This window comes from Pan troglodytes, chromosome 8 (assembly GCF_028858775.2).
Source record: "Pan troglodytes isolate AG18354 chromosome 8, NHGRI_mPanTro3-v2.0_pri, whole genome shotgun sequence".
Lineage (NCBI taxonomy): Eukaryota > Metazoa > Chordata > Mammalia > Primates > Hominidae > Pan > Pan troglodytes.
The window spans coordinates 36,016,046-36,031,956 of NC_072406.2; the positions used below are offsets into that span (position 1 = coordinate 36,016,046).

Genomic DNA, 15,911 nt, shown 5'->3' on the forward strand with positions numbered 1-15,911 from the left:
ATTGCTTTTGCACCTTTGTCAAAAATCAGTTGAGCATATTTTTTTGGTTTCTATTTCTTGCTCCTCAGTTCTGTTACATCCATCCATATGTCTATCCCTCTACTAGTATCACTCTGTCAGAATTACTGTAGCTATATAGTAAGCCTTCCTATCAAATACAGTGATTCTTCCCACTTTATTTTTCTTTGTCAAGATTGATGTAGCTATCCTAAAATCCGTGCCTTTTCGTATAAATTCTAGAATAAGATTTTCTATTATATGTCCAGAAAAAACCGCTGGGATATTGATAGGAATTGCATTAAAACCAGAGATCATTTTGGGGGAGAACTGACATCTTTAATAGTTACATCTTCAAATCCATGAACACAGTACGTCTCATCATTTATCTAAGTCTTCTTTGATTGCTTTCCTTAGCATTTTTAATATTCAGCACATAGATCATGTAGGAATTCAACATGTTTTGCAAAGTTTATCTGTAAGTATTTTATTTGGAACAATTGTAAATGCTTCAAACAGTTTTTTGGCTTTAATTTTGATTTGCACATGTTCCTTGTTACTTACTATATGAAACACAATTGGTTTCTGTGTGTTGATCTTATATCCTGACCCTTCGATGAACTCATTTATAGTAGTTTTTTTTGGAGAATTCCTTGGGAGTTTCTACATAGACAGTCATGTCATCTGCTTTGTGTTTAGTTTTCAAGAGTTTGATTTTGATGTATCTGAGAGTAGATTTCTTTGGGTTTACCTTGTTGGCATTCACTGAAATTCCTGACTGTGTAGATTTATGTTTTCAATCAAATTGAGGGAGCCATCTCAGCCTTTCCTTCTTTATTCAATGTGTTTTTTCTATACTGTACCCTTTCTCTTCTCTGTCTGGGACTTTGATGACATCAATCTTAGACCTTTTTAATTGTACCACAGGTCCCTGAGTGTCTGTCAACTGTTTTTTTCAATCTTTTGTTTTCTATCCAGGCACGGTGGCTCAAACCTGTAATCGCAGCATTTTGGGAGGCCAAGGCAGGAGTTTCGCTTGAGCTCAGGAGTTGGAGACAAGCTTTGGCAACATAGTGAGACCTTGTCTTTACAAAAAAATAAAAAACAAAATTAGCTAAGCATGGTGGCACACACCTGTGCTCCCAGCTACTCAGGAGGCTGAGGTGGGAGGATCACTTGAGCACTGGAAGTTTGAGGCTACAGTGAGAAGTGGTGGCAGCCAGTGCACCCCAGCCTGGGCAACAAGTGAAACCCTGTCTCAAAAACAAACAAAGAACAACAACAACAATAATTTTGTTCTGGGTGTTGTTCAGATTGGATGATTTTTATTGTTCTATCTTCAACATTGGCTAGTTCCTCTTTTATCTTCATTATGCTATTAAACCCATTTAGGTAGTTATGTTCTTTTAAACTTTTAATTACGTATTTCTCAGTTCCAAAATTATATTTTTATGTCTTCTATTTATTTCTAAGATTTTTATACTTCATTTCAAGAGTATTTGATCTTACTTCTTGAAGCACTTTTAAAGTCTTTGTGTAATCAACATCTGGGTCATCTAGGCAATGGTGTCTATTGATTGTCTTATCCTATATGAGTTGAGATTTTCTTGGTTCTTCACATAATAAGTAATTTTAGATTATAATAAGTTATAAGTCCTATGAGTCTTATTTATGGGTTTTATTTACATTCTAAGAATATTCCTTTTGGGTGTGTTTTAGCAGACAATTGACTAAGTTGAGTTCAGGCTTCCAATTCCAACCAGGCTTCTGTGGATTGTCATTCCCATGTCAGTTGAATTTTCAAAGTCTTGGCAGTGCTATTTGGATTGGTTCTGCATGTATGCCAACCAGTATCCACTTTGGGACTTGGATAGCAGTCTATCCAGTAGTTCAGTTTTCAAAGTCTATGTATGTGCTGTTGAGGGTCAAGCCATGTATGCACAACTCAGGATAAGCCTAGGAATTTATAAATAATTTTGTGGGGTTGCTTTTCTGAGCTCCTTCTTTTCTATAATCTTCCTTGCTTTTTCTGATTCTTTGGGGGCTTCCCTTTAGGTCCTCCAGCCAGAAAACTTTATTTACCTTGATCTACTGCACTCTTGCCATGACTGCACCCATATCTACAGCCAAATAGCAGAAGGTCTGAGGTAGTATAAAGCAATTTTAGGCTCTTATAGGATCCTAGTGCCACCAGTGCCACCACTGTCACAGGATTCCTTATGGGCTTAGAATGCACAAGAATGAAGAAAAATTAGAAAGAACAAAAATTAAAACGGGGGCTTTCCTTTATTCTTTTTCTTTCTCTCAAGAGGGCATCTTCTTGAGCTTTCTCTGTCTGTGCTGATGTTCACTTCCAGTTACTGGGCTAAGTTTATTTCAGCATGGGGAATTATGGAATTCAATAGAAGGATAAACTCATCATCAGTAGAGTATTAATTCAAATTTTGTTCGTCTCTGCTCTTCCTGCTGCTATTTACTTTTCAGAGTCCTCAAACAGCTGTTGCATGCATCCTGTCCAGCTTTTGTGACTGTATTCAATGGGACAGACAGGGTGAAGTATGCTTACTCCACATTACCTGGAATAAGAACCCATGCTATTGTTTTTGTTTGACTCATTAATTAGGGAGGGAACCAGTAAGATGTTCATACTGGTTCAAAGAACCATTGAGGTGGAAGGTATTTCTATCCAATTTAACTAAGGAATATTCGAAAAAGATTGCTGAATTACATGCCAAATTGATTAACATCCTATAGGACAATAAACTGTAACCTTTGAGAGTATCTTTTCCATTGGACAGGAATTATTTGCATCTCTACATGTTAAAATATACATGCTAACTAGTAATTCTCTAAGGCCAGAACTTTTAATTAAAATTTCATCTTTATTAAGTACTAAACTAAGTACATTTCTCTAGATAAACCTTGGATGAGTCTTTGTTCTTGTACGTCATGGAGATTACATGCCATTCTCATTTTGTAGGTTTTTTTTGCTTTATTTCCTTGTTCTGAATAATTTTTCTTAAAAATAGCAATCCAAATTATTTCTGCAGAAGGTCTTAACTGAAGTAACAGATGATGTAGCTGGCTTAGGCTCTCTGAGAAGGCAACCTAATTGTTTCCAATTCAATAAATATGTATTACATACCTACTACTATGTGCCAGACACCTTGCTAGGCAATTGTGCAGAAGACCAATATATGATTTTCATAATATATATCAATCACACAATGTGCTCTTGAAAATTAGTTTGTCCTGCCTAATATAGACTCCGTAAAATTCTCCAATTGCCATTGAAAATGAAAATTTGAAAACTTTACATATGTATAAAATACAGTCATTCCTCAGTATCCATGAGGAATTGGTTTCATGAAGCCCTATAGATACCAAAATCCATGCATACTCTAGACCCACAGTCAGCTATATATGAAAAGTCAGCTCTCTGTATCTGTGGGTTTTACATAGCACAAATACTGTATTTTCAGTCACATTTTGTTGTGGAATGCGGAACCCATGGATAAGAAGGGCCAACTGTATTTACTGAAAAAAAATCCACATATAAGTGGATCCACACAGTTCAATCTCATGTTGCTCAAGGGTTCACTGTACCTTTTTTCTGTGATGCTCTTTTCAGAAATGCAAGAGCAATTGTTTGTTTGTTTAGCAGAAGATGTGATTTTGATTGCCCTTGTTTACTTTCAAAGGAAAAGCAAAGGAAAAAAAGAAGAGGAAAAAGTGAAAGAGGAGGAAGAGGTTATGGTGGTACCAAAATTTGTTGGTGAAGGAAGCTCTGAGAAAGAATGGTGTCCTCCCTCTGACCCTGATTTCTCTATGTATGTGTATGAGGTGACCAAATCAATACTGCCAATAACCAATATTAAGGAACAGATTGAGGATCTGGCAAAGTAAGTTGTCTATGTATATATGTTTTTAATTTCTGAAAAAATTTTAGTGTCATATACATTTTAGCCATGTTTTAGACAAATACACCATAAATAAAATTGAAGTTTACAGCACTCTGACTCTGACACAGAAACACAATGAATTGGAAAAGTCCTCAACTTCTACTTAGGTCATACGTTCACTAAGAATCAGAGATAGCAGCTGGAAATTGCTTCAAGAAAAATGCCTGTCATTTTCTTCAGCTAGACCATGAAAAGCATCTTTCAATGTGATCCTGTAGAAGTTATGAATGAATCAAAAGTTTGAAAATTAAATCATCCCTTAGGTGGATGGGGTGTTCATAAGTTAAAGGAATCCTACTGTGAATTATTTGTAAACTGATAAATTTTCTAATACAAATGTCCAATGTCTCTTTTTCTGATCTGTTTCTGATATTTCGTGTTTCATGTTACTCTAAGTGGGGTGTGAGCATTCTAAACAATGGCTGCTTAGGCAGGCTCAGGGCTCTGTATAAGCCAGTGAAGTTGTCTTCTTCATTAGAGTGTTTAATTACACCAGGTAAAGGCTGGAATTGGACTTGGTAGCTGTAAGGGGTTAGGAATCACCAGAAGTGAGGACAGGCTTCGTGACTGACACCACTCAGTAGGTAAGCTGCTGGCTTGTGCAACAGCTGCGGTCTTCATGGGAGGTTGCATCTCCTCCAAATAGCAGTGAGTTGCTATCATGAAACCTGGATGTGACAACTGCAAGTAACACAGCTGCCAGATCATTGACTTTTTGTCAGCCAGAACTGGAAGAGAACATTTTTGGCTACTGAAGTGTTCCTGATGTCCTTGAGAAGTGATGGCTCAAGCGGAACTCTGTCCTGGCTTATGTGAACATTTGTCAAATCTCTTCATGCTTTGTTCCTATCAGTAACACTTTTCATCATTCTCAAACAATTGTCTTTTTTTAACTTGAGGCCACACCAAGATACAAAGAGAGGCAGAGATATGTCCCCATGGCTCTGGTTCCCTGGCATTCACTAAAGTACCCCTGGCTTGGTGGAACTACAGTCAGTTCAACAGCTTTCTCTCCAACTCTTTCTCTCTCTTTTTTCTTTTTTTAAATCATTGTTCTTCTTTGCTTGGTTTTTCATGCAGCAAGAGGAATTTCTTTAAAATTCGCAATTTGGGCCAGGCACGCTAGCTCATGCTTGTAATCCCAGTGCTTTGGGAGGCCGAGATGGGAAGATGTATTGAAGCCAGGAGTTTGAGACCAGCCTGGGCAACATAGTGAGACTCTCATCTCTCTTTATAAATACAAATTAAAAAATAAAATTGCAATTCTGCCTTTACTCCAAGAATGTAGTGGTCTTCAGAGACAAAGGGTATTGCAGGTGTGTTTACTGACTTCTTCAGTGAGAGCCTAATATTAGGAGAAATCCACAAGCAAAGTATACCACATTTATCCTGCCTTGCCCACAGATCTGTGACTTTATTTTTCTTTTTGCCTCTTCCTCTTCTTCCTTGCCCCTGACTTCAGTGTTAAGTCATACCATGTCTTTCTCTAAATTAAAATAAATCTTTAAAGAAAAAATAAAAATATAAAACTTGAAAATGTTCGTAAATCTAATGGGAAAATGTTCTGTGTGTTTGTCTTGTCTCTGAGTTTAAATTCCTTGAAAGAAGAACAGTATGTTACTTCAACTCCTTCCTTGGATTTCAGATTAAAATATTTAAAAATACTTTTCAAGAGTAAGATAAAATTTTAAAACTGCATTGATATTTAGAGTTATATTGATTTTATCTTGTTATAAGTATTGGGAAAAATTAGCACTCATTTTCTCCTTCAAATTGAATGAAATTGCTAGAATTTCAGTTTATATATGATGGTTTGCATACAGTAAGCATGCTATGCTACAGTAAGCGTAACTGTTTATGGTTAGTACTTTCTCAAAAATAAAGCACAACAAAAATCACAGCAAATGTCATTTTTACATGTATATTTACATGTAATTACACTCAAAGCATCCTAAGTGAGTTATTAAAATTGACTGATTTGATCTCAATGTAATTGACACAGGTATGTGGCAGAAAAAATGGGTGGTAAGATTCCAAAAGAGAAACTACCTGATTTCAGCTGGGAACTTCACATAAGTGAACTGAAATTTCAACTTAAATCCAATGTTATACCGATTGGACATGTCAAAAAAGGAATCTTCTACCATCGAGCTTTGCTTTTCAAGGTATGTAAGGTATTTTGCCTCATTTGCCATTAAGTAAAAATGCTTTGTCTTTATCATACTGGAGTAGGCCAGTTGCTAACATTTAACTGGATATTATTAATTCTACCATTTAGATTTATTTATATCTACATATAAGTGTATTTATACATATATACAAGCATACACATATATATATGAATATATACATGCATTGTACATGACACATACCTGCCTATATAGTCACCAGACTACTAGAAGCATATTTATTCAATAGTGACCATACACCTACTATGGCGAGGGCCTCTGCTAGGGCCTGAGAGTACAGAGATACTAAAAAGACAGTCCCTACACTCAAGGGGTACCTAAACCAGACTTGCAGCTTCCAAAGTGAAGTCAGGGAAAATTCCAGAGAAAGAGCTGATATATAACCCAAGTATGAGAGGCTGCACAGGGTTTATCAAGTAAAGAAGGAAAACAAGCGTATACTAAACAGAGAAAACATCTTATGCAAAATAATACAGGTATGAGAATCAGTGGTCTATTTGAGGAAGGTAGAATAGTTTGTGTGCATGAGGAAAAGAGGAGGGGCGAATGCTAGATCATAACGCATCGTGTAAGTTTGGGCATTATTTTATTACCCTAAAATATAACAGTAGCTACTGAAAGTTTTCAAGAGGGTAACATCATTTTGAACCACTATTCAGGCAACAGAATGGGGAATGAATTACAGCAGGGGCAAGACTAGAGACAGGAAAACCAGTTAGAAGGTGACTGAGCAAGAAGTGTGGTTGGTCCATGCTAAATCCTAGGCGTGGTGCGAGAGAGTACATGAGAAGAACAAAACGATTTCTGGGCTTTGAGTGGGGCAGCTGGTAATGATGGCATTATTCCCTGAAATGGGGACATCAGAGAAGGATCAGGTTGAAGAGAGGGGGTGATCTTTTGCTCCATCATATCCAGTGTCTGGCATATAACAGAAGCTGGGAAAAAGTGAACTATAGACTAAATGCATAAATTTCCTACCCATTCCCAAATACTTATAAACATCATTGCATTCACATGCATCTTACCTCCAGTTCCAAGCTAATTCTATTATCTAAGTGCCAGCCTTTCCTATTCCCTTGGATTGCTTGCTCTATCAATTCTTCCTTCTCTCCTGTCTTAACTCTGTTCTCTCTCTTAGCTATTTTCCCCTTTAAAATCTAAACATGCTTAAGTCTGCAGTATATAAAGAGAAAATATAAAGCTTTTATCATAATAGCTACAATTACTACCTTAAATCCTATTACCATGACTAACATCATTTTGAACTGTATGCCAGGGACTTGATAACTATAATTCTGAAGAGTTTCAAAAATGCCAAATATAGAAATGACTACCCTTGCTTTAAAGGTGAGCAAACTGATACCTGGAGAAATAATTTTACCCAAGGTCAACCGTAGGTGGAGCTGAAATTTGAGCCCACGCCTACCTGAATAAAAGACCTACCACACTGCTTCTACCCATAGATAATTCCCATTCCTGGTCAAAATTCTGAGTCATCTTAGCTCCTTGTCATTCTTTGGCACACCTCTCATTTTTGTCCTAACTCACGGCCATCTGGCTTTCGCTCCCACTCTCTCAATAAGGACCTTAGTGATCTCCCTATTGTCTGCCTTTCCTAACAGGTCAAAGAATTGGAGAACACCTCCAGGTCTCTCTTAAATATTGGGGTTCCTCAAGGTTCTGACCCAGACACTCTTCTGTTCTCCCTTTATGTACTTTGCAGGGTGAGGTTTTCCTTCATATGGCCTTAAATAGTACCTAAATACCTAAAATCTACAGATTATTTCCTTCATCCTTCAAACCTCCCCTGATTCCAGATCTATGTATGTGATTAATATCCAGCTAGCTCTATATGAGTGTCTCACAGGCACTGTACTTGTCAAGTTTAGCTGCTATAACAAAATACCATAGACTGGAAGATTAAACAGCATTTATTTATTTCTCATAGTTCTGGAGGCTGAGAAGTCCAAGATCAGAGTGCCAGCAGATTCAGTGTCTAGTGAGGCCTCCCTTCCTGGTTTGCAGACAGCCACCTTCTTGCTGTATCCTCAAATGGCAGAGAAAAGGCTCCCATTGTATCCTCACATGGTGGAGAGCAAGCATGCTCTCCTGTCTCTTATTATAGGGACACTAATCCCATCGTGGGGTCTACCCTCATGACCTCATCTAAACCTAATCTCCTTCCAAAGACCCCCACCTCCAAATGCCATCACATTAGGGATTAGGGCTTCAACATATGAATTTGGGGGAGTACACAAACATTCAGTTCATAGCAGGCATCTTAAGCTCATTATGCCAAACAGAATTACCCTCACATCTCAACTGAGTCATGCAATTAATTACCCAGAAATCTCCCACCACTGAAATTCTGAACACCAATACTCACTGGTAAAATATCTTATCCTTCCCCTCCTCCTAAATCCTTCAGCCCTTCTATATATACTCTTTATCTCCCTTATTTTCTTCCAGTTTTTTGGCCTGTTTGGCTTTACTTTCTTCCCTAGGCAGGATAGACAAATATACCACAGCCCTAATAATTCACTCACTCACTAACTTCCCCCATTCCCTCTCCTCCCATCCTTCCACCCTCTGCCTTGTCAACCAGGCCTTGTTCTGATTGCCTGTCTTTTCACTCATACACACCACCTACAGGCCACTCCTCTATAGGCCACCCTTTCCCAGCTCCTAGTGGCAGGCTTTTTCCTATTTCCTTCAGCTACTGGGCCCCACATCTGCCCTTTGCCAAGCCCTTCCATCTGCACTGCTCCCCTCTAAGCAGATGACCTTGTGTCCCACTTCACAAAGAAAACAGGGAGTTTCAGATGGGAATTCCTTCACCTCAGTCAGCAGCAGTTATTACCCTGACATTAAAAACTCAGACTCCAGAGACAGATGCCCTCGCTCTCACTTTCCGTCACCACATACCATGACCTTAGGAAAATTATGCGACCTCAGTTTTACCCTCTATAAAACGGGGAAAACAATAGCATCTATTCCACAGGGTTGGTTGTATTGATGATTTACAAGGCTTTGACACGGAGTGTTACTTTTGGAAACATCTTATAATTATATATTTATTTTTGTCTCTCTACCCCACTGAATTATGAGTGCCATACATTCAGATACTATTTGTGTTATAGTTGATTCTTTACCAGTAGGTCTATGTAGAATGTAAGGCTCTAAAAATGATAACCATGTCTTAATCATCATGGTCCACCCAAGACACAGTGACCTGGTGCAGTCATTATATTGTCAGTAATCAATAAATTAATATATACATATACAGGGTACTAAAACAACACAATTCCTGCCTTCTGGTGCTATGTAGTATTAACTGAGTATGTAGCCTTGCTGGTGTTCGCCGCTTTAAGCACTGGACAGATAATTGACTTCATCTTCCTAATACCTTATGAAGAAAGTACTGTTGCTTCCCTCATTTCTCAGATGAAGCCATGGAAGCCCAGAGATGCCAAGTCCCTTGCTGGGGTGCGCGGCTAGTCGGTCTCAGATCTGGGCTACAATCCAGACCCAGGCAGGCTGAGCCAGCTCTCCTGTTCACTATAAAGTGGCTGAGTAGTCTCCAGATTAGAGATACTTTGTTTTAATAACCTCAAAATCAGGAATCATCAGAGGGCAAATTCAAGAGACAGTTTCCAAGGAACCAACGTAGTCTCTGGTGAGGTGGCAGCAAGGAGCCCTAGGACCAGGCACCCACAGTTCTGCCTCTCCTGCCCCATGGCACGCAGAATAGTTTAGCTGGAAAGAGCCCCCGCCCCAGGGTGATGACTCCATTCAGTCCCACTGCATTTCACAGCCAGGGAGAGCCCAGAAGTTTGGAAAGATGGATAGATGCACTAGTGCAAAGAGTGCACAGAATAGCTTTTTTCCAATCACCCTCGCCATCTGATACAATAGTGTTACTACCTGAAAAAGGTGACTTCCCAGCAGGACCTACACAGAGATTTTGCATCTACAGAATCTTGAGTGAATTTATCACATTTGATTGGCCCCTATACCAATAGTCCACATCTTTCAGCCTCCTATCTAAACATTTCTTTGCAAGACTTGTGTATTTCACCTTCAATCAAGGTGTGCAATTACAAATAGGATATTCCCCACCCCTCTCCTGCATCACCCTTGGTTGATCTCTTGTTTTCTCCTGCAGGCTCTGGCTGATAGAATTGGCATTGGTTGCTCCCTAGTTCGCGGAGAGTACGGTAGAGCGTGGAATGAAGTCATGCTGCAGAATGACTCTCGGAAGGGAGTGATTGGGGGCCTCCCCGCTCCTGAGATGTACGTGATTGACCTCATGTTCCATCCAGGTGGACTGATGAAGTTGAGAAGTCGAGAGGCTGATCTTTACAGATTCCTTTAAGCCATCAGACGAACACAAGAGAGGCTCAAACAAGAAATTCACTGTGTACACTCTCTAAGACATTCTCCAAATTGATTTTATCTCTTTAAATAAAAACTTTAAATAAAAGTATTAGAAATGTTTTCTCTGCATAGAAATTAGGAAACTTGGAGTGAACTTTGCTGTGCTTCTGATTTCAGGCTTTTGGCAAGAGTTCTGTCTTATTAGGTCATTTTCTGCTCACTGACCCTCACATAAAGCTGATTGTTGTTGAAATTCATCCAGCCCACTGTGTCCTGAGGAGCGTCTCTGTCATTTAGGAATCACATGTAGCGCTCAGCTGCTGCATCCAGGACAACACTGTGGCCTCATGACTGTCATCTTTCATGCCCAGAATGCTTCAGGCACGCTCAGTTAAGCAAACTAAGTGAATTTTTAGTATTTGCAGTCACGTTGTCTCAGTTTCATTTAAGATTTTGATAGTTTAGATAGAATAAACACAGATCTGAGTGTTACAAATTCCTTTCTAAAAATTTTTGTTTCTATTTTTAAAAATTCATCATTAAAAACACTTTAATATAGTGAATTAAAAATATTTCTAAAGTATATTTCCATAAAATGGTTTTGGTTTCATCTTGTCTGTGTTAGCTTGGAAACATACCTTCAGCTAAAAACAATTCTGATTTGCTCTTCCACATTTTAATGCTGGGCCATTAATATATTATTTTCAATTTATAGAACTAAAAAATTTTTATTTTTTGGAAAACTTTGAAGCATAAAGGTAGAGCAAATCTTTGCTGAGGAATTGTGTTTTAGTATTGAGCACAAAATGGGGAGTAAATTCACATTTCAAATGATAAGACAAAAACTACTAATGTGGTGAATCTCATGAAGTACATATTGCCTGTCACGCTTAAAGTCCAGTGTTGACCTGTATAGTCATTTTCCTAGAAGACGTTTTAAAGTGAATTTGATTTTAGAAATTAAAGCTAAGATTATTTTGTATTAATTTGTAATTTCAAATAATATAATTCTTTATTTCAGAATAAATTTATTTCAAATGGCGTGGTAATTATATTTATCATAGAATTTTATGAAATTAGAGCGTGGATTATGGGATACAAACCTATTTGTAGGTTTTTCCTCTGCATTTTAAAGTCTGTTTTGATCCAGAAAGTATTTAAAGTGGATTACAAAGATCCATGGGATATAAGAAGGAAAAAAAAAAAATAAATGAAATACAGGCATAAGTGTAGAAAAGTCCAACAAAGCAGGAATAAGATTTGGATCCAAAGATTAGAATTCACAAAAATGCAGTGCATGTGTTAGAGATGAATGGAAATTTGACTCTATACTCACTGGCAGCCAGTGTGAGGGGAAATGTTATTTATCCATTATGGGATTTACACTAGGATCTGCTAGATAAAAGCACAGACCAGTTTCTCAGGTGGAACAAATATCAGGGGAATTTCTCTTTGGTAGATTCATAGAGATGGCAAAATGTAACCTAGAAAATAACATCGTCAAAAACCAACCTCCTGGTAAGTTCTGAAAAGAAGTTTCACAGGCCAAGGCCCCAACATCAAAGTGGAATTAGGCAAATGTTCTATGCAGAGCTACTAGGATAGGGCCCGGGTATACACCACTTTTTAAAATCTGGTGCATGCCAAAGATTTTTTTTTTTTAATCTTTGAGACAATTCTGTACAATGTCTCTTTCAACTAGTTTCTAGATAATTACTGAACAGAGATAGTTTAAATTTAATTCTCATACAGGTTTTCAAAGTTCATTTCTTCTGATTTACTTGGTTTAAATGTAGAGCCATAAAATTTAATAATCAGCCAATTATACAAAGACAATACATTTGCAATGGCAACAAAAGTTATAAAATACATAGAAATAAATTTAACAAGAACTATGCAAGAAAAACTACACAATTTTAATGAGACTTGAATAAATGGAGATGTCCTTTCCAGGAACAGCATGCTCTTTGATGGGAAATTCAGTAGTAAAAAGATTTCAGTCCCCCATATTAAAATCTAAAATTAGTATAATTTCTATTAGAATCCCAACACATTTCTTTTTTTTTTTTGAAATTGACAAACAGCAAAATGTATTTAGAAGAATAAATGTGTATAAAAACTAAGAATATTTTGAAATAGAAAAATACAGAGGAATTGTCTCACTTATCAGAACATGTATTAAAAAGCAGTAAAAAGCAAATTAGGATGGTACAGGCATAAAAATTAAAAAAAATTAAGACTCCAGACACAAATCCATACATATAGGTAGGATTTAGCATTGTTAAAAGTAGCTTTTTTGCCCAGTGGAAAAATGATAGCCTATTCAGTAACTGGTTTGGGAAAAATTATAATCTTGAGAAGGGAGATTCTATTTATGCCAGAAAAACTAGAAGTCATAAAAGAACATATATGACAAGTTTGGCTACATAAAACTCTTAAATTCCTGTCAGCAAAATACACCGTAAGCAAAATTATTGACAAGGAGAAAAAAACACAGCATATTTAACAAGCAAAATGTTAACATTCTCAATAAGCAAAGATCTTCTAAAAATCAATAAGAAAAAGACAATACACTTGGAAAATAAACAGAGATGGCAACACTTTTCTATAGGGGTAATAATCCTCAGATCTCAGTGGCTTAGGTCTTTTATCACATTACATATCAAACATAGGTCAATAGTGGGAGCTCGGTTCCACACAGTCATTCAAGAACCCAGGCTGACAGAAGTTCCTCCATTTTGTAGCTGCAGCATCTGGAATACAAGATCTCCTCAGTTGCTACAGCGAGAGGGAAAAGTGCTAAGGATATCCTTCAGGAATTATATGCTTTGGCCTGGAATAATGTGCAATTTGGTCAGAACTAGACCCAAACCATATGGGGTAATAGCTGAAACTACAGAGATTTTAGTCAGAATCCTGGGTGTCCCTTAAAACCCTGGCAACTGTTGTGGTTGTGACATTTCAAGACAATTTATATAAAGTAACTTGTAGTTGTTCTGTCAGATCCAAAATCCAGAGTTTTACTTCTGGAGATCAAAACAGTTCATTAAAATTAATAACTAACTTTTTAAAATAGCTGTTAATTAAATGGAAAATGGACAGTTAAATAAAATCCATTTCACAAGCTTTGATCTTTAAGCAAGCATCATAAATGAGAATTGAAGTTTGCACTGTGCTTTTTGTAAGTACACATCAAATGTGTTTAATACTTTTAATAAGTACACATCAAATGTATTATTTCCTTGCCAAAGAAGCAGAACTTCATCCATGAAAAATACTTTTCCAGAAGCTCAAAATAACATGTAAAATCGAATGGATTATTATTTTTTGAGGCAGGGTCACTCTGTCACACAGGCTGGAATGCAGTGGCACAGTCATAACTCACTGCAGCCTCGACCTCCCAGGGCTCAGGTAATCCTCCCATCTCATAAGTAATTATGGTTTTTGTCATTACTTTTAATGGCAAGTAACTTGTTTCTCAGCAAGATATCTCTTACAGTATTCCCCTGCCAGAGCTGGCAATCTGGAGATGAGGAATGGGGTTTCAAGAGATGGTGCATTTTTCCTTAGAACTATCTAGAGAGAGGCTGTATTTACATGCTCTTTTTTTGTTTGTTTGTTTGTTTTTTGAGACAGAGTCTCACTCTGTTGCCCAGGCTGGAGTGCAGTGGTGCCATCTCGGTTCACTGCAACCTCCACCTCCCGGGTTCAAGCTATTCTCCTGCCTCAGCCTCTCGAGTAGCTGGGATTACAGGCGCCTGCCACCACACCCAGCTAATTTTTATATTTTTAGTAGAGATGGGGTTTTGCCATGTTGGCCAGGCTGGTCTCAAACTCCTGACCTCAGGTGATCCACCCACCCCGGCCTCCCAAAGCGCTGGGATTACAGGCATGAGCCACCACACCCTGCCACTGTTTGTTTTTAAACTCAACTGAATACTGGGGTAGGATGAACTTACTAAACACTATATGGAAAAATATCACTGTTCTTGGTATATTCTAGGAACAATACGATAGTGTCAAGTCACTTATTTAGGGATTAATATTTAAAAGTCCTATTCTTTATTTAAAATTATCTGAGTAGTATTATATAGATCACTAGCAAAAGCTTTGCTTAGGTTTATCATTTTAAAGCCATGAATATAATTAGTTTAATAATAAAAGTGGACTTCATTTCCAAGGACAATCATCAAAGTGTCAGGTGGGACTATATTAATATAGTGAATTCAAATTAAGTTCTTGTGGAACTCACACAGTACAAAAGACCTGTAGGATCTACCAATAAATAAACCACAAATCACAATTTAAAAAATAAAAAGCATTGTTGGAAAAGGTAAAGAAATTTTCTTGTGGTGATTTTACTTATAAATTCAATAAGCCTTTATTATTGAGAATTAAAATAATAGCAGGGATAAAAAATTCAATGTCTTTATTATTGAGAAGCAATATAATAGCACCTTTTTAGAATCAGAGCTGAGATCAAGTTCTGTCTCTCAATTTTTCTAGCCGTGTGACCTTGAGAGAATTACTTAACCTCTATCTCCCTCAGTTAGTCTTCTGGAAAGTAAGGAAAAATAATAGCAAATATTTATATATTGTTTACGATGTGCCAGAGGCTGTTCTTTGTAGTTTCAACTCTTGGAGTAATCCTGTGATGCATAGGTAGGACTACCCACAGTTAACAAGTGAGAAAACCCAGGCACAGAGAGGTTAAGTAATTTGCCCAAGATTGTCCAGCTAGTAAGCGGCAAAGCTTTCAATTTAAACACAGTTTGGCTTCAGAGGCCATGCTTCCAACCTATATGTCTCATAAAGCTGTTGTGAGGGTGAAATAAGACCATGCATATAAATGACAGGTGGGGGATGGCATATGCATTTGTATATGTGAGTGCATGTGTGTGTGTGTGTGTGTGTGTGTGTAGCTCTCTATTCTATGCACACATGATGTTCTGTTTGCCTTTAGCATGTTTTAAGGGAATTCCTCATTCTTCAAGCATTTGTCTCTCTCTTGAGATCCCTCTATAGGGCCAGAGAGTAAATATTTTAGGTTTTGCAGGCTATTCCATCTCTGCTGCAGCCACTCAACTCTGCTATTGCAGCACAAAAGCAGCATAGATAATACCTAACCAATGAAACTGTATCTACTAAAACAGGTGGGGGGCCAGATTGGCTCACGGACAATAGTTGGTCAACAACCCTTGCTTTAGATGATGAGCACTTTGAGGATAAGGACATGGAAAGGCTTCAGTTTACTTAGTGTAATCCCTGGGCACCGTAGCTAAGTATTCAGGGGAGACTCCCACCCTGGCATTTGCCTTTCCTGGTTTCTCTGGGCTCTAAGATGGATCTGCTTGATGTTATTCCAATGGATGCCAACACAGATGCC

General features: G+C 37.7%; 1 protein-coding gene across 11 annotated transcripts in view; it reads left to right on the forward strand.

Moving 5' to 3' along the window:
- ARMC3 (armadillo repeat containing 3) overlaps positions 1–10,631 on the forward strand; it is a 110,239-nt gene extending 99,608 nt beyond the window's left edge. For all 11 annotated transcript variants that reach the window (XM_016962367.3, XM_054659373.2, XM_063817574.1 and 8 more), the window contains 3 exon segments: positions 3,699–3,899; positions 5,962–6,124; positions 10,314–10,631. In XM_016962367.3, the coding sequence (XP_016817856.1) occupies positions 3,699–3,899; positions 5,962–6,124; positions 10,314–10,523 (574 nt within the window). In that variant the 3' untranslated portion in view covers positions 10,524–10,631.
- The last annotated feature ends 5,280 nt before the right edge of the window (positions 10,632–15,911 follow it).